The sequence below is a fragment of the Mobula birostris genome, chromosome 9, assembly GCF_030028105.1.
Source record: "Mobula birostris isolate sMobBir1 chromosome 9, sMobBir1.hap1, whole genome shotgun sequence".
Classification (NCBI taxonomy): Eukaryota; Metazoa; Chordata; class Chondrichthyes; order Myliobatiformes; family Myliobatidae; genus Mobula; species Mobula birostris.
In genome coordinates, this window is record NC_092378.1 from 118,401,280 (window position 1) to 118,425,137 (window position 23,858).

The 23,858-nt window shown below is 39.9% G+C and overlaps 1 protein-coding gene across 1 annotated transcript in view; it reads left to right on the top strand.

The window, feature by feature from the left end:
* The first annotated feature begins 873 nt into the window (after window positions 1-873).
* Window positions 874-23,858, top strand: part of radil (Ras association and DIL domains) — an 88,781-nt gene continuing 65,796 nt past the window's right edge. Inside the window, exons 1-2 of the mRNA XM_072268694.1 lie at window positions 874-1,381; window positions 22,124-22,452. Of these exons, the coding sequence (XP_072124795.1) occupies window positions 874-1,381; window positions 22,124-22,452 (837 nt within the window). The remainder of the gene's footprint in view (window positions 1,382-22,123; window positions 22,453-23,858) is intronic.

Genomic DNA, 23,858 nt, shown 5'->3' on the forward strand with positions numbered 1-23,858 from the left:
AGGATTTCAGCAGCAGATAATTTGGGTATAATCGGACATTAGTGATGTTGCAAAGATTGAAGTAGGCTACCTGTATAATGCAGTGGATGTAATTTCAAGTTGAGTGGCAAGACTATGAGCCATTTAATTCAGATTAAGAAATAGTAAAGTTGAAGATCAGAATCAATGCTGAAAGGATATTTTTTGTCGTGAAGTCCTAAGATGCTGGCTTTGGCCTTTACAAACATTAGTGGATGAAAATTGTACTCACGTAGGGTTAGATGTTACAAACTTTACTCCTTCTCTCCTCCAGTGTCATTAAAAAGGAACACTCTGCAACTGAAACACTGCTTGGTTGCTCTAGTCACATCCTGGAAAGCCTGCTAACTTGACAAAATACAGGAGCCTGAGACCCACACCTCAATGTTCTTCCCCACTGTCATCAGATTCTTGAACTGACCTGAAAAATCTTAACACTGTCTCAGACTATATATATTTTATTTTCCCCTCTCTCAATTTTGTCCGTGTTGTTATGTTTATTTTACATAAGTGTAAGTTGTGTATAATTTGTTAATTTAATTTTATGTTAACTTATTCTTGCCCTCATCTTATAATGTACTGTACTGCTGCTATAAAAGCTAATTTTCACGTTTATACCCTGTGTATATATGCCTATGACAATAAATTTGCACTTTGTAACTGAGTATTGGATTGTAGATGAATTCCAAAAGCAATCCTTACATTTTGGAAAATTGGGTGTGTTGGGGAAGCTATATAGATTATTTGAGTGAGGTTGAAGTCACTTAAACCTACTTTATTAAGCCAATTTCCTTTTTTTTTCCAAGTTTCAGAACAAGTTTTTCTGACAGCATGTTTAATAAATTGACAACAAATATGTCCCAGCCATCAAAGAGCAAACTGAAGAGGCAGAGCCGTACTTTCACACAGGTTCTATATCGGAAGCTAAGTTACCGTGAGCGAAAGTCAGCAGCTGATATTCCAGTGGGCATATTAGATGATCCTTCAGAGCTCTCAATCCAGCTTTCTGCACCCGGTATACTTAAGATCTTTGGCAATGAAATCTGCAATGGTGCAAACTACAAAAGTGTCCTTGCCACACCAAGGTCAAGTTCCCAGGAGCTGGTCAAAGAAGCCCTTGAACGGTACTCCGTGAATAAGACATCTGCCTGTGAGTACCTTCTATGTGATGTAATTGGAAGGTTTGAAGGGAATGACAAACGCTGGCAAACAGAGTGTCTCAGACCTTTGGGGGACAATGAAAAACCACTTCTCCTTCAGGATCTTTGGAAACCTAAGGAGGGATTTGCCAGAAGATTTGAGCTTCGACGGCGGGCTGAGGTAGAGGAAATGGCTGCAAAAGAGAAAGATACAACAACAGCAGGTACTGTACAGCATGGTGACTGCATTTTCTTGATTACACATACCAGTTTAGCGCATTTATATTACACTGCTAGAGTCCAGAATAACTATTTTACCTGTTTGATATGTATATAATATTTTGCCTGTTGTAAATTGCAAGAGTTAATTTGTGCTTATGACACATCCTCACATCTTGAGAGATCTGATTTATAGGATTGATTATCTGGATCACTGAGTGACACTTCCATGAGCTCTAAATCCTGCAGGTCAGAGCCTCATTATGGCTTTCAATTTTCATCAGTCTTTCATATGACATAGGAGCAGAATCAAGCCATTCGGCCCATTCAATCATCTGCAATATTCAATCACAGCTTACTGCTGGTGATTGTAGCCAGGTTCTCATTTCACCTCTTTTGGAGATAACTGTTTCTAAACTACAGTTTCTGAGTATATTATTAATAATAATTCCATTAATTATAACACCAATTTAGTTCCCCTCCCCATATAGACTGCAGTCCTCAACTCCCTCCCTTGATTTTCTACTCCCTTCCTATTAATTCCATCGTCACTTTATCACTTCTATTGCCTCCCAGCTTCTGACACTATTCCTATTTGTTGTGCTTCTTTGTATGTATCCTACTTTATTGCATTTTCTGCAAGTTTCACATTTAGACCTGCATTGGTCCAGTGTATATGCATCTCTGTTTGTTGTGTATTTAATATTTCAGTAATATTTGAGTAATATTGTAAATATGTTCTTTTATTAGCTTTCTTCATTGTTTACACTATACACCACAAGTTCTATGTAAAAGTACATATTTAAATAGCATACATCATCATGTCAGCATATGAAGTGTGTGTGCCTTGCTTAAAGAAAAAATGAACCTACACGAATTATCTCCTGACTCTCTTGTTTTTTCTTCCAATTAGTTTTATGTTTTGGAGTAACACAACATAACGGTGATGATGAGGTATTTTTAAAACCAACCCAAGATGCACAGTGAGACATTAGAGTTTTTAAGAAGTGCAGTTAGGCACTCAAGCTTTTTTAAAGTGCAGTGAGAAGTGGTCGAGTAAAAATAAAAAGCAGCACACCGTATGATTCTTTGCAAGGGGAGAAGACGTTCACATTTAATAAAAGGTAGAAAACGGACAAATTCACAGGTTTATAAAAGGTGAGTACCGGGTGATAATCATTTTTTAAAAAGAGCAGAAATGGCAAGCCACATTGAAAATTGACACATTTGATAAAGATAACTGGATACAGGTGTCCCCCACTTTTCGAACGTTCGCTTTACGAAACTTCACTGCTATGAAAGACCTACATTAGTACCCTGTTTTCGCTTTCAGAAGGTGCTTTCACTGTTACGAAAAAAAAATTCAGTGCGCGATAAAAGGCGGCGCACCCCGAGCAGCCGCTCTCCCCCGGATTTGGAACGGCATTGCTTTAACACGTGCCTGTGAGCAGCCGTTTGCAAGATGAGTTCTATGGTATTGGAAAAGCCTGAAAGAGCTCGTAAGGGTGTTACATTTAAGGTAAAACTAGACATAATTAAGCGTTTTGACTGTGGTGAACGAAGTAAGGACAACGTGAGTTTGGCTTGTGGAAGCTGACGAAGAAAATGTTGAAGAGGTTTTGGCATCCCATCACCAAGAACTGACGGATGAAGAGCTGATGCAATTGGAAGAAAAAAGGATAACAATCGAAACCGAATGAGTAATGATAAAGTACAACTTTAATTTTGAAAGGGTACGTCAGTTTAGGAGATATTTGCAGGATGGTTTGAGTCCTTGAACTGTGTGATAGAAAGATGCGCGAGGCTCAGCAGTCAAGCAAGCCTTCCACATCAGCCACAGCAGACGACGAACCTCGACCTTCGACATCGAGGCGGGCAGAGATAGAAGATGATGAGCTGCCTGCTCTAATGGAAACAGATGACGAGATGACACCCCAGTGTACCACCACCCCAACCCCCAGGCAACGAACAGATACCGATTCGTGGAGAATGCAAAGGTAGCCGGGAGGCACACAGCACATCTTTAAGATAAAAGCCGAAATAAACATGCTAATTAATTAGGTGCCGCCGACACGTAATTGTCGGCCCAAATCAGAGATGGCGCAATTGGAAATCAGCACTGATCTGGACTGACAATTACGGGCAGCACCTAATTAATTAGCATGTTTGTTTCAGCTTTTTTCTTAAAGATGTGCTGTGTACCCCCCGGCTGCCACTGGACCCCTGCATGTTTCACGGATTGGTATCGGTTGGTGGCCTGGAGGGTGGGGGCCACTGCACCACCCAAACTCCGACGACTCAGTCTAACACACCATCATCAGTCTGCTCAGCGCTGTCCCGATTCCGGTAAGTGATACTACACTGTACATACATTATTTCTACTTTATATAGGCTGTGTATTTTTACGTGTTATTTGGTATGATTTGGCAGCTTCATAGCTTGAAGGTTACTGGAGAGAGTGTTCTTGCCAACAGTGCTTGTGTGAGATTTTCTGCCGACGGCGCTTGCATGAGATTTTCGCTATGGAGAACAGATCAGTAATGATTGTGGGAAAGTATTTCTACTTTATATAGGCTGTATATTTATCATATCATTCCTGCTTTTACTATATGTTACTGTTATTTTAGGTTTTATGTGTTATTTGGTGTGATTTGGTAGGTTATTTTTGGGTCTACGAACGCTCACGTAATTTTCCCATATAAATAAATGAGAATGCTTCTTCGCTTTCCGACATTTCAGCTTACGAACCGTTTCATAGGAACGCTCTACCTTCGGATGGCGGGGGAAACCTGTATTATATATGGTGCAGATCGAGTTGTATTTTAAAGAAAATGAAATGGCTAATGAGAAACGAGTACCAGTTTTGCTAAGTGCATTGCGTTTAAAGGCACATAGTTTGCTTAGAAGTTTAACTGCTCCAACCAAACCAGTTGAAATGAACTGTGCTGATATTGTGAAAGTAATGCAGAAACATTTAGAACCAAAACCATTGTTGGGGTTCTAACCACCTTGTTTCATTGCAGAACACTTTAGGTTTCATAAGCAGAATCAAGTCAATTTCAGCCTATGTGGCTGAATTGAAGAGATTGAGCATTGCCAGTTCAGTGATGGGCTTAATGTTGCACTGAGAGATTGTTTAGTTTGTGGAATCTTACAAGGAAGCATTCAAATCCTAACTGAAGCACAACTTACATATAAAAGAGCAGCTGAAATAGCTGTATCAATGGAAACAGCAGACAGAGACGCAATTGAGTTGCAGTCAGGAAAGAAAGTGAGCGTGATCAAAATTACAATGCCTAAGCAAAGACTGGCCAGATTCAACACCATTGTGGCAGAGTTTCACATACACCAGACCAATGCAGGTCTAAATGTGAAACATAGGATACATACTATGAGCATGCCGAGCAGATAAAAATAAATGGACTGAACAAGAAAGAGGAAAAATATAAAAAGTCATGTTGCAGTTTCAAAAAGAGCATTAATCTGCATGCCGTTGACAAAAAATCTGATAATGAAGAGAGTGGCACAGGACTGAATAGCCTTGAGATTTACAAATGTAAAACTAACAATGGACAGGCAATATGAATTACGCCAGAAGCAAATGGCAAATTAATTAAAATGGAATTGAATACTGTTTTAATCATTTGGTTGGGATGGTATTTCAAAGATACTGAACTAAAACCTGGAGATACATACTAGAGAAAAGATAACTCCTGTGGGAATGACATTCGTAACTGTGAAATACAACAACCAACAAGTCACATTGGGCCTGCATGTGGTAAAAACAGGAGGGCCAGCATTGTGGGCCATGATTGGTTGAGACAACTGCAACTTGATTGGAGATCCATTCATCATTTGCATGTCACATCCCCTGCAATAGAGTCAACTGAAAATGAATTAAGAAAGGTACTGGATGATGCCACAGCGGTGTTCAGTAATGACATTGGAAAACTCAGACATATCAAGGGTAAAATAGTGTCAAATGAAAATGCTTCACCCATCTTTTGCAAAGCCTGTCCAGTTCCTTATACCATTCGTGATAAAGTGGCCAGTGAGCTAGATCGCATGGAGGCTGAAGGAATTCTTTCTAAGTTTGAGTGGAGCCCATGGGCAACACCAGTGGTCCTAATAGCCAAGAAGAGTGGGTCTGTCATGGTCTGTAGTGATTTTAAGGTCATCATCGACTGAGTACTGAAAATAGATCAATACCTGCTACCCTGGATAGAGAATATGTTTGGAAACCTTTCCGGAGGGAAACACTTCAGCAAACTGGACTCAAGCTGAGGCCTACCTACAGATGGAAGTGGAGGAAGAGTCCTAAATGATATGGACCAAGTACTGCAAGAGTCTCCAGGCACTCGGTGTTACTTGGATGACATCACTGTTACTCAAGACAGTGTTAAAGAGATTAGAAGATTATGGGCTCACAGCACAATGCAACAAATGTGAATTCTTTAAACCAAACATCTCTGTGGTCACACCATTAATGTACAAAGATTACACCAGTGTGCTGAGAACATTCAAGCAGTGGTGGATGCTCCAAGGCCAAAGGACATGTCATAGTTTTTAGGATTTATCAACTACTATAACAGGTTCCTGCCAAACGTGGCTACTGTGCTCCACCCCTTGAACTCATTACTATAGATCAGGAAGAAATGGCAATGGACAAAGCAATGTGAGGTGACTTTCCAAAAGGTAAAGGAAATGGTGATGTCAGACACTGTATTCACACATTATGATCCACATTGCCCAGTGAAACTTGCCAAGTACTGTTCGGGATGCCAGTATGTCCAGCAGAAAGGTGATCAGAGCTGTCAGAGCCACTCCCTCCAGTCTCTGAGTCAACTACTACGACTGCCATGGAGAAGTCCCCAGAACCTGAGAGTGCTTCTCTGCCGCAAGTCTCATCAGCCAAGCAGGGTGATCCGCCTCGTCAGAAAAGATGTTATGCCACAAGAGTAATAGATCCTCCTCTGTGATTAAATCTTTAGGCCTGAATGGGATAATTTAATATTTACTACACGGGCACCTTGCTTAAAGTAAAAACAAATGTACCTGAGTTATCTCCCTTCTCCCTTATTTTTCTTCCAATTAGTTTTTTGTTTTGGAGTTACAAAACTTAACACTATTTTCCACTTGTTCATCTGCTAATCATCCTTCCATGCCCGGATTTACCTCTCATCTGCTAACTCTTATTCCACTCCTTCCCTTCACCTTTTTTATGCTGGCTTTCTCCTCTCCATCTTTCAGTCCAGGTGAAGGGTCTCGACCTGAAAAGTCCACTATCCATTTCCCTCCATTGACGCTGCCTGACCTGCTGAGTTCCTCTCCCCTCACTGCTCTTTGTGAGTTGTTGCTTCACATACTACCTTAGACATAATAAAATATCCCAAAGCACTTGCAAAGCCCTTGTTCAAAAAAGGTAGTAGGGATAGTCCGGGTAATTATAGATCAGTGAGCCTTACGTCTGTGGTGGGAAAGCTGTTGGAAAAGATTCTTAGAGATAGGATCTATAGGCATTTAGAGAATCATGGTCTGATCAGGGACAGTCAGCATGGCTTTGTGAAGGGCAGATCATGTCTAACAAGTCTGATAGAGTTCTTTGAGGAGGTGACCAGGCATATAGATGAGGATAGTGCAGTGGATGTGATCTATATGGATTTTAGTAAGGAATTTGACAAGGTTCCACATGGTAGGCTTATTCAGAAAGTTAGAAGGCATGGCATCCAGGGAAGTTTGGCTAGGTGGATTCAGAATTGGCTTGTCTGCAGAAGGCAGAGGGTGGTGGTGGAGGGAGTACATTCAGATTGGAGGATTGTGACTAGTGGTGTCCCACAAGGATCTGTTCTGGGACCTCTACTTTTCGTAATTCTTATTAACGACCTGGATGTTGGGGTAGAAGGGTGGGTTGGCAAGTTTGCAGATGACAGAAAGGTTGGTGGTGTAGATAGTGTAGAGGATCGTCAAAGATTGGAGAGAGACATTGATAGGATGCAGAAGTGGGCTGAGAAGTGGCAGATGGAGTTCAATCCGGAGAAGTGTGAGGTGGTACACTTTGGAAGGACAAACTCCAAGGCAGAGTACAAAGTAAATGGCAGGATACTTGGTAGTGTGGAGGAGCAGAGGGATCTAGGGGTACATGTCCACAGATCCCTGAAAGTTGCCTCACAGGTGGATAGGGTAGTTAAGAAAGCTTATGGGGTGTTAGCTTTCATAAGTCGAGGGATAGAGTTTAAGAGTCGCGATGTAATGATGCAGCTCTATAAAACTCTGGTTAGGCCACACTTGGAGTACTGTGTCCAGTTCTGGTCACCTCACTATAGGAAGGATGTGGAAGCATTGGAAAAGGTACAGAGGAAATTTACCAGGATGCTGCCTGGTTGAGAAAGTATGCATTATGATCAGAGATTAAGGGAGCTAGGGCTTTACTCTTTGGAGAGAAGGAGGATGAGAGGAGACATGATAGAGGTGTACAAGATAATAAAGAGGAATAGATAGAGTGGATAGCCAGTGCCTCTTCCCCAGGGCACCACTGCTCAATACAAGGGGACATGGCTTTAAGGTAAGGGGTGGGAAGTTCAAGGGGGATATTAGAGGAAGGTTTTTTACTCAGAGAGTGGTTGGTGCATGGAATACACTGCCTGAGTCAGTGGTGGAGGCAGATACACTAGTGAAGTTTAAGAGACTACTAGACAGGTATATGGAGGAATTTAAGGTGGGGGCTTATATGGGAGGCAGGGTTTGAGGGTCGGCACAACATTGTGGGCCGAAGGGCCTGTACTCTGCTGTACTATTCTATGTTCTAAGAAAGGTCTGGAAAAGAAATCAGAGTTTACTACCCAAGCAGATGCAAGTACTACTACCAATGTTGGGGGCAGCTCCTATACTTCAGCAATAATTAGGATGTTGTGAATGAACCTAACTTTGACTCAATGCTTACCTATTAAGTTTCACTCATCATTTATCTCTTCAGAGTATCATTAGTCTATGTATTCATGATGTGAAAACTAGGAATACAACACAAAATTTCATGCACCTTATTCATTTTGATGTGGAAATAGAGGCCTCTCATTTAAGAGGAGGAATCAGATAGTCCATTTGCTGCTGTGACTATTTCTACACCTTCTAGACATGCCCTGTAAATTAGGGGTACTTCACATAGTCTGTAAACCCACTATATTGTTGCATTAGCAATCCAAAGTCTATGCAAGTTAATGAACATCTCTTCAAACTATTAATATTGTACTTTCCCTTTGAGTGTCTTCCAATTTGGTTTAGTTGCCCTACTGCTCGATAAGTACCCCTTTTGTCAGCTCCATCTTCTGTATTGAGGGTTTGTAGATCTGCTGCCTGGTGTGGCTGCTTTCAGTGATAGCTGACGAAAGTGTGCATATTGTCCAAAACTCAGTTTCAGCGGTGTGGGAAGGCGTTGGGAACTGTAGCTGTTGTGGTGGTGGATGGTTTGATGGAGGACTTGTGGAGGGGAGGGTGAGAGAGGGGAGAAATACTGATTTTTTTTCCCCATTTTGATATCCACAATGCGAATAGAATTTTCATGGTGCAAGTTAGACAGTAGGCCTGTTTTAACTCAAGGCCTCCAGATCTGTCCAAAGCAAATTTGTAATAACAGTAACATTTGGTTACCTGAAGACTTCAGAGTTCTTTTGGAAAGAAAGAAGTTCCCTGTTCATGGACAACAGCAATCTACTTCCAAAGGAGATCTGTGTCTTTTGTCATCTCAATTTTTGCAGAACCACAATTAGTGTTCAGTCTGGGGAAGTGTGAAGTGTTGTACTTTGGCAGCACGTGGATGATAGAAAAATGGAAGGCAATGTAGGGAGGGGGTGGTTAGATTGATCAGAATAGTTTAAAAGGTCAGCACAGTATCAGGGACAGATGGGCCTGCACTGTGCTGTAATGTTCTAATTTTATGTTCTATTGGGTTTGTATTTCAGAAATCATACATCTTTTATCTGTGTGCCCAAACTTAGCTCACAAGAAGGAAGTCATAGAGCACTGCAGCACAGAAATAGACCAATCAGCCCATCTAATCTGTGCTGAACTATTATTCTGCTTAGTCCCAATCGACCTGCACCTGGAACGTAGCATTCCACACCTCCCGCACCCATGTACTTACCCAAACTTCTCTTAAATGTTGAAATTGAACCCACACCTGCCACTTACGATGGCTGCTCGTTCCACACTTTCACCACCCTCTGAGTGAAGAAGTTCCCCCTTCGTGTTTCTTTAAACAGTTCACCGCTCACCCTTAAACTATGATTTCTAGTTCTAGTCTTACCAGACCTCAGTGGAATAAGCCTGCTTGAATTTACCCTATCTATACCCTTCATAATTTTGTATATTCTATCAAATCTCCCCTCATTCTCCTCACCCAAGGGTATAAATTCCTAATCTATTCAGCCTTTCCGTATGACTCAAGTCCTCATGTCCCAACAGCCTCCTTCTCAAATTTGTCTCTATACTCTTTAAATCTTACACCTTTCCTGTAGGTAGGTCACCAGAAATGCACACAATACTCATTAACATCTTATACAACTTCAACATAACATCCCAACTCCTGTATTCAGTACTTTGATTTATGAAGGCCATGAGTTAAAAGCTCTTTTTATGACCCTATCTACCTGTGATGCCACTTTCAAAGAATTATGGATCTGTTCTACCACACTCCTCAGTGCCCTGCCATTCACTGTTTAAGTCCTACCCTGGTTTGTCCTCCCAAAGTACAACACTCCATACTTGTCTGCATTAAATTCCATCCGGTATTTTTAAGCCTATTTTCCACCTGATCCACTGGTCCCTTCCTCACTGTTTGCTAAGCCCCCAATCTTAGTGTCATCTGCAAATGCAGATTGTTGATATACTATGGATGACAAACAACAGTGCTAACCCCTGCGGCACACCACTAGTTACAGGCCTCCAGTCAGAGGGACATCCATCCATCTGTTACCACTTGGTCTTCTCCCACGAAACTTACATCAAATCCAATTAACTACTTCATCCTGAATGCCAAGTGCTTGAACCTTCTCAACCAACCTCCTACGTGGGACAAATATTTATATATACAGTCCCTTAGACTTACCTTCCAATAACTACCCACCACTGATGTCATGCTCACCAGCCTATAATTTTCTTACATATTCTTAGAGCCTTTCTTAAATGATGGAACATCAGCTATCCTCCAATCCTCTTGCACCTCATCCCTGGCTACGGACATTTTAAATACTTCTCTAGAGCCCTTAAAATTTCTGCACTAGCCTCCCACAATGTCCAAAGACACACCTTGTCAGACCCTGGGGATTTATCCACTCCAATTTTTCTCGAGACAGCAAGCACCTCCTCCTCTGTGATCAGAATATGGTTCATGATCTTACTGCTGTTTTGCCTCACTTTTATAGACTCTGTCTGTCTCCTGAGTAAATACAAATGCAAGATACCCATTTAAGATCTCCACCATCTCTTTCAGCTCCATGCATAAATGACCAAGCTAAAAATTCCACATAGCTAGTTTATAAATATAATTTCTGATGTTTCTTCTGAACCAACAGTCCTGCAATAAGTACAGTTCATCTATATTACGATAATCATGTAATGATGATCAATCCCAAAGATCAATAAGACAAGATCAATAAAACAGTGTTTAAAAAAGATGTGCTTGAAGAGAATGTATGAGTAATTTTAACATGTTAATAGTCCCTCGGTATCTTGTGCATGTATGAAATATTTTTTTTCATTGGAAAATGTGCATAAACAGAAGGGAGTTGGAACTGAGTCAACCCCAGAGGTTTAGAAGGGACGTGAGATCTCTATGAAAGCTGCAAATTCCTGGTAAACGAGACAGCTTTCAAAGATCTACCAAAATCATGTAGTGCTGAAGGTTTTGTTCAGACCTTACTGAATATTCTACTGGAAGAACTGTGCCATTTCCTGAAGCATGGAGCAAGCTTTGGTTAGTAATAGATATTTGCTATTTTATCTGTTAAATCTACAGACTTGCACATGGAAAAAGAAAATAGATTTTGGGTACATCTGTGTAAGTGATTATGCTTTTAGCTTCCATGCTATTTACTCTTCAATTCAACTTCTGCAAATAATTCATTTGCTCAAGTTCAGCCAGCTTTGGTAAAGTAAATTTAGGAGGAAATCGCTGATTACTGATGTAATTTATTACTTTTCTGTTGATTTTAACATATTGTCATTTTTAGAGACTGTCGAAAACTAGCCATTCCTGTATGTTCTTCAGAATGTTTGCCAAGTAGAGCAAGGATGGGTTGGCATTTGTGCAAAAAGGAACATACACGTTTCTAGTGTCATTGATTCTTTGCTGGGATGGAGAGAATCTCTACTAGATCATATTCTGTAAACCTGATATTCTGCATGAATTGTGGGTTGTATTTGATAAAATTGTGAAACCAATGCAGTTTAATAACAAATATTTAGCATTTAATTAAAGCACTTTACGTTGGTACATCATGTACTCTCCGTTTTTAAACTGTGTGAATTAGCCTGCATTTAAGTGCCCAGAAATAAAATGACATGGTGCTGATTTTCTCAGCCCTTTTCAATCCAAAAGTGAAAACTAGTCATAGTTCATCAAGTTAGTATTAATTTCAGAGTGAAGTCATTCCAATTACTAAATTGGACTGGGCATTTCTACTGAGGATCCACACGATTAGGTATGACATTTTCATTTGAAAATAAGATGCTGGAAATCTGAAATAGAAATAGCAACTGCCAGAAATGCTCAACAGTGGAAATACAAGAAGATGAAATTTTGTAGTAAAAGCCCCTTTATCAGAACAGGGAAAGTATAAAAACAGGTTGCAGAATTGGTGGAGAGTGATGAGTGAGTACAAAGGGAAGATCTCTGAAAGGGTGCGGTCAGGATGTCATGGTGATTCTTCTGTTTATAGTTATTCTATTGACAGGTTAATGAAGGAATTTGGAGAGTAAGAAAACAAATAAGGAGCGTTTATAAGCTGTGAAGTAGAGAACTATTTCCTCAGACCTGAAGGCGAATTCCAGCATTAGCGAGTTCCTGCAGGGAGTGAAAAATTGTGTTAATATTGCAGATGGATAACTTCTGAGCAGAACTGGCCAGCTCTGGTAATAACAGCAAAGCAAATAATTGGAAGTGATTGAATTTGCAACCTGAAGGCTGCAACGTGTTATATTTAAGATTGGGCTGCTCTTCTTCAAACACATTGGGTTTAGTGGAAATTATAGATGGTTGGGTAAAAGTCGGAGTGAAATGGAGAATTTAATTAACTGGCAGCTGGAAGCTCAAGCTTGCCCTGCATTCTGAACAGGTGTATACAACAAAGTCACCACCCAGCCTGCATCCTCCAATGTAATGAAACCATTTGTCATGCAACCAGTGTTTGGAGCCTTTTTGACATGTCACCAGATCCAGAGAGGACTCTTATTTGTCGGTCACAGAGAATGTAGAGTGCAACCTGTTAAGATCCACATTTAGGCTTTTAAAGGGCTATTCAGTTCACAAGAAGATGCTTTGCAAGACAGATCCAAAACTTATTTCAAAAACCTTTCTTGACACAGCAGTATCTAGACCAAACAGATGTAAATAAACTTCCAACTATAAACGCAAAAACATTCTGCAGATGCTGGGAATCCAAAACAACACACACAAAATGCTAGAGGAACTCAGCAGGTCAGGCAGTATTCATGAAAATGAATAAACAGTCGATGTTTCAGACCAAGACACTTCTTTAGGAATGGAAAGGAAGTGGGAAGATACCAGAATAAGAAGATGGAAGGGGGAAGGGATGGAGGCTAGCTAGAAGGTGATAGGTGAAGCCAGGTGGGTGAGAAAGGTAAAGGGTTGTAAAGGAATGTATCCTTGGATGTTAAGCTCCCACTAAAATCTTCTTTCAGCCACGACTCAGTGATACCCACAATATCATAGCTGCTCTAACTATGCTACAAGATCATCTCCATTTTTCCATATATTGTGTGCATTCAAATATAACATCTTTAGCCCTGTATTCATCACCCTTTTGGATTTTGCCCCCATATACTTGTATACCACTGCCACAACTTCAGCTCTATCATTCAGGTTCCCAACCCCCAGGTCCTCCTCCCCAACAGCTCTAGCAAACCTGCCCACAATGATATTAGTCCCCCTCAGGTTCAGATGAAACCTATCCTTTTTGTACCAGTCATACCTTCCCCAGAAGGGATCCCAATGACAAAGAAAGTTGAAACCCTGCCCACTGCAGCAGATCCTTAGCCACTCAATCATATGTACTGTCATCCTCTTTCTGCCCTGACTGCCACATGGCACTGGAAATAAGTTTGTCTAGCATTATAGTACTGAAAGTGAAGCTATAGTCAATAAATAGGAGTCTGATGTAAGTGCCTTTGTTATTCAAATACTCTGGAGATGAGAGTAGGTCCTGTGGAACTATTTTGGCGGTAGATGAATTTCAGTTGGTCAAGGTTGCTTGGGAGGATGGAATTAATATGGGCATGACTAGCCTCTCATCACTTCATGATGATGGATTTCAGAGCCACAGGGTAATGGTCATTGAGGCATGTTATCTTATTTTTCATTGGCACTGGGATTTTAGTGGTCTTCCTTGAAACAGGTGGAAACCTGCTTGATCCATACAGGATCTAAGATCATGGTGTGGACTCCATCTGGGTCAGACACTTTCCATGGGCTCACCTTCTGGAGGGCTAACTCAACATCCGCAGTGGTTACTCTGGGTACAGGTGCATCAGAGGCTTTCGGGGCATGTGGTTTTGTTAATTTATCTCACTTTAATTTATCCTTTGATGAGGGAAACAGCAAATTTTATAACCTAAAATGTACATAGTCATAAACTCTCCGCCTTCCACTGATATTACGAGTTTCTGATATTACTATTTAAATGTGGAATGGGCAGAATTTATATGGTCTGCCCATGACAGCCTCCTCATGCAATATATAGAGGAACATACTCAGGAGGGAGCAATACTGCTCCTCCTCCTAAGGAATGAGCTAGGCCAAGTAACTGAATTGGCAGCTGGGAGTACAATTATATTAGTTTTAAAATAGTTATGGAAAAAAATAGAACAAGTCCAAAGGTTAAAATCTTGAACGGGAACAGAGCCAACTTGGAGGGCATTAGGCAGGGTTTAGCTGGGGGTCAACTGACGACTATTTAAAGACAAAGAGCCAGTTAGCAAGTGGGAGGCTCTCTGTGCAATTGGATCCTTGATTTCCTCACTTGCAGACCCTAGTTAGTTCAGATTAACAACAACATCTTCACTATCACCATCAGCATAGGCGCACCACAGGGCTGTGTGCTTAGACCCTATTCTACTCCCTTTATACTTACGACTGTGAGGCTAACCACAGCTCCACTGCCGTATGCAACTTTGCTGATCACATCAAAGGTGGTGATGAATCAGCATATACAAAATCTGGCTGAAGTGGTGCACAACAACAACCTCTTACTCAACGTCAGCAAGACCAGGGAGCTGATTACTGACTTCAGGAGGAGGAAACCAGAGGTCCATGAGCCAGTTCTCATCGGGGGATCAGAGATGAAGAGGGTCAGTAATTTTAAATTCCTCGGCATTATCATTTCCTGCATCCATTACAAAGAAAACACAACAGTGCCTCTACCTCTTAGAGGTTTTCAAAAGATTTAGCATATCATCTAAACTTTGACCAACTCGTATAGATGCGCAGACAACAGATCAATACATAGTGCAATGGGGGGGGGTCATTGCCCTTAAAGAAATAGATCCATACATTATAAAATTCCTCAGCATTATCATTTTTTGCGTCCGTTCCAAAGTGTCATTACAAAGAAAACAAAGTGCCTACTTTCTGAGAAGTTTGCCAAGCTCAGCAATCAATCAAACTTCCAAAGATCATCTAAAATCTTGACAAACCTCTATAGATGTGCATGGGGAGCATTCTGACTGGTTGCATCACGACCTGGCATGGAAGAGCAATACCCTTGAATGGAAAAGCCTACAAAAAGTAGTGGATGCAGCCCAGTTCATCACAGGTAAAGTTCTCCCCACTATTGAGCACATCTATAAGCAGCGCTGCTGCAGGTAAGCAGCATCAGTTATCAAGGACCCCCACCACCCAAGCCATGCTTTCTTCTCACTCCTGCTATCAGGAAGGAGGTACAGAAGTCTGAAGGCCCACATTACAAGGTTCTGGTTACTAGGTTATCCTTCGATCATCAGGCTCTTGAATCGGAAGGGATAACTTCACTCAACTTCAATCACCCCAACACTTGGACTGTTCCCACAACCTATGGACTCACATTCAAGAACTATTCAACCCATGTTCTTGAGGTATATTGCTTATTTATTTAATATTGTTAATATTTTGTTCTTTTTTTCCTTCTTGCATTTGCACAGTTTGTTGTTTTTTGCACACTTGTTGTTCATCCGTCTTGTATGTGGTTTTTCATTGATTCTGTTGTGTTTCTTTGTACTTGCTCTGAATGCCTGCAAGAAAATGAATCTCTGAGTTGTATATGGTGACATACATGTACTTTGACAATAAACTTACTTAGATCTTTTAACTTTGAAAAGGGTCATCCCAAGATTCTATGGCCAACATTCTCCTATTAGGGTGAAGGGTAGACATGCCAAGTCCAGTGAACTCTGATGGGCTCTGGTCAAGAAAATGAAGGAAGAGTACATCACTTTTAGTTAACTGGGTACAAATGAATCTGTTGATGAATATAAAAAATTTAAGACCAGGCTTAAGAAGAAAATCAAGAGGGTAAAAAATAGCATACGGATGGATTTGGCTGGCAGGGTGAAAGATAATTGAAACTGAAATCCAGATGCAGCTTTTATTTATCACGTATACATTGAAACATTTAATGAAATGCACCGTTTGCATTAACAACCAACACAACCTAGGGAGCAGCCTGTAAATGTCAACAACTTATCATGCCTACAGTGTTCGGCAGAACACAGCAAAATAGAACACAACAGTAAGAGAAGAACAAGTCCCTTTCCTCTCTCCCACCTACCCACTCACATGTGGACAGCACTTCAAATCCAAGACATGCATCCAACCTGCAGGCTTCGGCCATTAGGGTTTGACTTCTGGATTTCTGATTGATCTTTGGGTTCCAATCTTAGGACCTCAGACTAGCCAATGACAGGAGCTAAAACTCCAGGCTTGAACTCCAGGTGTGTCGGTTAACCAGCCCTTGTGCTTCCTGCTTGCATAGGCATCCAGCCAGAGACACATCAACTGGGACAGCCTGACATCCAGAGATGCCTTTGTCCCAAGTCCACATCGCTGGCCTTGAAGTGCGGAACAGAGGATTTAACTCCGGGTGTCCTTTATCACCCATCCATGTCACTGACCTTTGAACATGGAATGCGGAACGAAGGTCTGACCTCTAATTCCTCCACATCTCTAAACTCTAATCTGAATGGTTTATTATTGTCATATAGGCTGACATACAGTAAATAGCTTGCCTTGTATACTGTTCATACAGATCAAATCGGTGCATGGTGCATTGTAAAACAATAATAATGCAGAATAAGGTGTAACGTTTATAAGAGGATCCAGAGAGATTCTTCAGTTATATCAACAGCTAAAAGGTGACTAGGGAGAGAGCAGGTCCTCTTAAAGAGCATCAGGGCCGCTTGAGTGTGAAGCTGCAGGAGATGGCCAAGAGTTTTAACGTCTATTTCTTTGACATAAATAATGTCTATTTATGTTTACAAAGAAGAATATTTTGGTTGTCAAAGAAATAAGCGTGACAAGTCATGAAATTTTGTAACACATGCATATTACAAGGAAGGGAGCTATTTGCAGTCTTGAAGCACATTAAGGTGGGAAAATCTCCAGGGTCTGACTAGGTGCACCCCCAGACCTTATGGGAGGCCAGGGAAGAAATCTGCACAGACCCATGTTGAGATATTTGCTTCATTGTTAGCCATGGTGAAGTTCCGGAGGACTGGAAGGTGGCTAGTGATCCATTGTTCCAGGAAGGTAACAATGGCTGGCCAGGGAACTGCAGACCAGTGAGTCTGGCTACAGTTGTTACTGGAGGGAATTTGGAGAGACACAATCTACTTGGGTAATCAAGGCCTGATCAGGAATAGTTAGCACGATTTAATATGCAGAAGGTCATGTCTGACATGACCTTTGGAGTTTGTTGAAGAAGTAACTAAAGGGATAGGTGAAGGTAGGGCAGTGGATGCTGTTTGTATGTGTTTTCATTAAGTTCTTTGACAAAGTCCCTGCATGGCAGGCTGATTTTGAAGGTTAGGTTGCATGGAATTTGTGGAGCTGGCAAGGTGGATTCACAATTGGCTTGATGATAGGAAGCAGAGGGTGATTATTGAAGGTTGATTCTCCGACTGATGGCCTGTTTCTAGTGGGGTGTCCCATGGGTCAGTGTCGGAACGTAAATGCTTCACATGTTAGTGCACATAGAAAGATTATCAGGTTTATGTTGTGTTGCTGCGACTTTGTCATTGATCGTTGGCGAGTAACAAGCAGTAAGACATTTCAGAACTGTTTTGCTCACTGCGGTTTCAGGCATTCAGGAGTTGTCTGAAACGGCCGTGAGTGAAAATGAAACTATTTCACTTTTTCAACAAGTTAGGCACTACAAAGAATTCGAAGGTATCAACAATCATCTTGAATGTTACAATGAAAATGAAGGTTTGAAGGATGCATTTGTTGAAAGATTTGTTTGAAGGCAGTCCATTATCTGCACAGGTGTCTGTGCTGAATTTGTTAATTTACAATCAATTGGAAGAACCTGGCAATGCACACAGGATTAATTCCTCCATCAATAACTATAAGGAACTAATCCAGTTTTATAGTACTGAAGTAATTTTGGCATTGTTCTATATTCTATTTCAATATATAATTTGTTACTCAGTTAAACAGTTACTTAGTTTATCTTTTTTATAACTTTTTAACTACTATTTCTTTGAAAATTCAGCTAACTGGGGCAGCTGCTTAATTGGGCCAAAATGTATCAGTCCCGAGGTGTCCCAATTAATTGGAATCCACTATTTAGCTAAAATTAGTGGGAAGTTAGAGGATTGTGAAGATTTTACTGCCAGAAATCAACAGAAGGTAACGAAAAAAGCTATAAGGAGAGAAAAAAATGAAATATGAAGGTAAGCTAACCAAAAGTATAAAAGAGGATACCAAAGTCAGCAGGGTTTCCTTTGAACTCCTCATATAAGAAAAGGTCTGCTAGCCAGAGGAGGGTTCACAAGAATGATTCTGGGAAAGAAAGTGTTAATGGAGGAAGAGCGTTTGATGGCTGTGGACATGTACTTGTTAGAGTTTAAAAGAATCGGGTGGCGGGGGTGGGAGGATCTAATTGAAACCTATTGAATATTGAAAGGCCTAAATAGAGTGGATGTGGAGAGAATGTTTCCTATAGTATGTGAGTCTAGGATAGAGGGCACAATGTCAGAATAGAGGACATCCATTTAGAACAGAGATGAGGAGGAATTTATTTAGCCAGAGGGTAGTGAATCTGTGGAATTCATTGCCATGGGACAGATGTGGAGGCTAAGTCACTGGGCAAATTTAAAGTGGACGTTGATAGGTTCTTGGTTATTTAGGGCACCAAAGGTTATGGGGTGAAGGCAGGAAAATGGGGTTGAGAGGGATAATAAATCAGCCATGATAGAATGGCGGAGCAGAGTCGATAGGGTGAATGGCCTAATTCTGTTCCTGTATCTTATGGTCATATGGACTTCATGGTCAGTAAACCCAATACTATCACAGGGATATATTGAAGTACCTTAAATGCGTGTACCTTTATGTTTGTGAATATAAGTGTCAGTATTAAAGAGCAGTAATTATTCTGCTGTTGAGGACTTCACTAGAAATATCAATGTGACATAATTTTCTGTCATTATACATGAGTTCTCTGAATGTATCATTGTGTTTCTTCTTTGTCTCTCTTGAGGTTATTGAACTCTACATATTGTACATTCTGCAGCCAATCACTCTTCTTTGGTAGCCAAGATATGAGTTGCTGTTGGTTTGCCTTCTTGGTCAGTATATTTTTAAGAGCTGAAGCCCCAATAGAAATGCTGAGATTGAAATTTCACTCTAGCAAAAAGCTTCCACGCTTCAGCAATGTCATTTTGTCATGTTAGTGGATACGGTGACATGGGGAATGTTATTAAGTGATCTTAAGAGCAGGAAGGTAGTTCTGGTATTGCAATTGTCTTGTTCAAAACACATTCAGAAATTAGGTACTAATGCAAACCCTGTCAGCAGTCAATATCATTAAATAATGTATTTGTTCAGCAATGGCTGCATCTGTTAAATTGTAAATAGCTTTACATGTCAATGTGATAGATGAGGATCAGGGCAAAAATACATTTAGGTTCTCAGTGGAAGGCACATTTTAAAATTTAATCAAGTCTGCTAAAAATATGCAATCTTGTGTGAATACATATTTTCTCCTTATTGGGTTATAGTGAAAAAGGAGTTTATATTGAGAATTTGCTGTGTGGTCTAGTTTTCCAATATGAGCAATATTTGTTGCAGCTATTAATAGATGCACATTATTTTATACCATAATTTTATATTAAATAACCCACAATTTAGAGTAAACCATGTTCTAGCTGCCTGTAAACACTTTTTCCATAGGATAAAATAAAATCATGCAGAGGATAAAAATAATGGATGCCATTAAATAAAGCTATCTAACCCCTTGTACAAGTGGTGGATCTTTGGTAGAGGTAACTGTTTAGTCCCACTTCCTTGCTCCTTTCCTATAGCCTTGTAATTAGTTTTTCTTTCCTGCTTCATCCAGTTCCTTTTGAAAGTTAGATTTTTTTTGTTGCTCTACAACATACACAAAATGGTGGAGAAACTCAGCAGGTCAGGCGGAATCCACAGCAATGAACAAACAGTTGACATTTCAGGCTGAGACCTTTTTTCAGGACTTTATTCAAAGGTTCAAAGGTCCAAGTAAATATCAGAGAAATGTATACAATATACATCCCAAAATGCCTTTTTTTTGCAAACATCCACGAAAACCCCAAAGAATGAACAACAGATAAACGTAAGAACCCCAAATTCCCCCACACCAGCTCCCCTCCCTCCCACGTGTAAGCGGCAGCGAGCACCCATCTTCCCTCCAAGACTCAAATAAACTCTTAAATGTTAAAATTCAACTCTTGGCCTCACAATCTACCTCAAAAGCTCTTGCATCTTATTGTTTACCAGGACTGCACTTTCTGTGTAACTGTAGCATTAAGTTCTGCACTCTGTTATTGCTTGTCCCACAATGTACTTATGTTTTGAAATTATCAGTATAGATGGCATGTAAATGTTTTTCACCATATCTTATAGTACATGTGATAATATTCCTATTGCAAATAATTAATGCTTTTTACTGTACTTTTCTAGAAGATGCTTGGAGAATGGCAGATTTCTTCACTGCTTACCCTCAAGGAATGAGATGTTAATTAATTTTAACTAAAATATCTATATGGAAACTGATGGGAATAAGCACATCATCATTTTTACATTCCAATCCATTCTCCATTGAGATCACCTGGGATTTCCTAGATGGGATATTAGATCAAACTTGCTCCAGTATGAAGGTCAAGCACTAAAAAAAGGGATACATTTAAAATATAAAATTCTGATTTAAAAACTAATGCAGTTATTGTGCATTCTAAGTACTTGACTAGTGTCTTACAGCAAGGTGGGAGATATTAATGTATTCATATAAGTGCCACAACATATCTCTCATAAAGGTAATTCCTTGAAGTGGATTGTTTCGTTAAAACAAATGTGGTTAGTGATTCAAAGACAATGTAATCACTACTTAAACTATGGAAAAGTACTAATGATATTACAATTAGGAAGAAGTTACCATAATGCTGAAGAGCATGTAATTTTATTATCATTGTTGGTAGAATTCAAGATAAATTTTCTTACTGTGCGATGAAAAGAGTATCAAATAAAAGATTTGAAAATAACAAAAATGATTATACATATAATGCTCCCATGCATTTTCTTTTAATCATCCTTAAAATAAGCTAAATTATCAGTGAATTTCCAATGCTCTTAGGTACTTGCATGAGAATTGATGCCATGCAGATAAGAAGATTCCTAGATTAAATTGGACAATAGTTAATGGGGAAAGTATAGTGAGTTAGAATTCTCAATGCACCTATCAAAGAATATTGGCTGATGAGAACAGTATCGGACTTGTTCATCTTAGGTGAATCAACTGTCATTCTGAAGCCTTGCACCTTTACTAACCTCTGTAAAAGGCATAATACCTGCTGATAACAACACAAATTATCTGTAGCAAAAACTTCAACACATTTGTATCATTTATTTTGTGGGAAAATAAATGCTGTTATACTCTAAGTTCATGTTAAACACTGTGGTAACAAAACACAGTTCTCTCTAAAGCCTGCAGAATTGATGGTAATACTGCAATAGCATGGTGAACTCTTCTATAAGTAAGGCAACCTCACTATAAGTTACAGCTTTTAAAAAAAGTGTTGTGTATACTAATACTTTCTGTAATTCACAGCAGACTTTGTGAGTATGTGGATACTAATACTTTCTGTAATTTACAGCAGACTTTGTGAGTATGTGGATCCATGGATAGTAAGTCAGAAGATAAGGAGAAATTAGTGTAATTATCAGAAACTCAGAATCTGCTCAAATGGAATGTAGACAATTAAAAGGGAATTTGTATTTTATAACCTTTTTCCAGATATAAACGCTCAAGCACGGAAACTGCAGAGAAACCGAGCAAAAGGCAAAGACTTAACCATGTCTGACTACAGATGTAAATTAACACCTCTTCGACGTAGTGTCAGTGAGACAAGTCTTGTTGACATTGGAAACCATGAGGAGGAGCAACAGAGGCTTTATTCAACACTACCTGGGCAGTCTGTAAAGAAGAACAGTCAATGCAAAAGTGGGAATCTTTGTAGCAGAACCGATAAAGAGAAGCAAGCAACAAGCATTCATGATGGTTGCTCGTATTCCAGCTACGAAACCCCTCATCTTCTGCTTCTTCAGGGGTATAACCAACAGAGAGTAAGAGCAAAATGAAACCTTCTGTGCACTATTACTTCAAACTATTTTGAAATTTTATCGAGAACAATAGCTTTATAAGTTAGAGTTTAAAAAAAACTCCAGATGTTGGAAATCGAAAAAAAAAAGCTGAGAATGGTGGACATCCTTAGTATGTCAGGCAGCATCAGTGCAGAAATAAACAGTCAATGTTTAGGCTCAAGAATACTTAATCAGAACAGGAAAAGTGACTGTGTTTTAAGTTGTGGAAAGAATTGGGGCAATGTCTATAACAGTGTGCAGCCCAAGATGTCAAGGTATTAAAATTCAGCACTGGAAATGCAGACACACTAAAGTTCAGGTAGAGCCACGTGTGGGGGGAGGAACAGAAAGCGTGGGGGGGTGGAAGAACACGCAAACAAGGTGACCATTGCAGAACACATCTGTTTAATCCTCAGAAGTGCCACTAAGCTTCAAGGTACATGTCTCCTCAAATGTCCATTACACACCCACTCAGAGCTCTGTCTTGTCTTCTTACATTGCTTCAATTTTGCCTAGTTTAAACCTGAACAGTTCATCTTCTGACTAGGCACAATTCAGCTCTTGGGGTTTAATACTGAATTTAATAATTTCATTAAACACATGTTTTTCAAAGATTTGCAAGACACTATTTCTAAAAGGAATTGATAATTTTTATCTTTGGTTTGCACTCTATTGTACAAATGATCTTTGTTCTCAGCACCCCACCTCACACTGCAACTTGAAACACATTTATCTTCTCACTTTTGCAGTTCTGAAGAAGGGTGCTTGGACAGAAACAACATGGTGCTTCGCTCAACATTGATAACACATTTTGTATCTGTTCTATTTTATTTTGCATTTTCTGTTCTTTCTTTCCATAAACAATCATTTCATAGTTTTCTGTAGTAAATTTCATCTGCCCATTCTGCAGCCTATCGCTCTCACTGTCTACTACATTCACAAATTTCCAGCCTGTATCAGGAAAAGAGTAACAGCATCATCTACAGGTTAACCCCAGTCACCTTGTATTCCTGGCTTGGGAATATTTAATTAGTTCTTCATTGTCTCTAGGTCTAAATCATGGACCTTCCTATGCAGACATGGTGTTAAGGAGCAAAAGGAGGCCATTGAAAGTCAAAATCAAAGGAAATTTATTATCAAAGTATGTATATGTCACCATATACTACCTTGAGATTTATTTTCTGGCAGGCGTTTACAGGAAAATAAGTGAAATAGAATTTATGAAAATTATACATAAACAAGCACTGACAAATAACCAATGTACAAATTGTACAAATAAAAATAAGTACATAAGACTAAGGATATGAGCTGTAGGGTTTTCAAAAGTGAGTTTGTAGGTTATGGAATCAGTTCAAAGATGAAGGGAGTGAAGTTATCCACGATGGTTC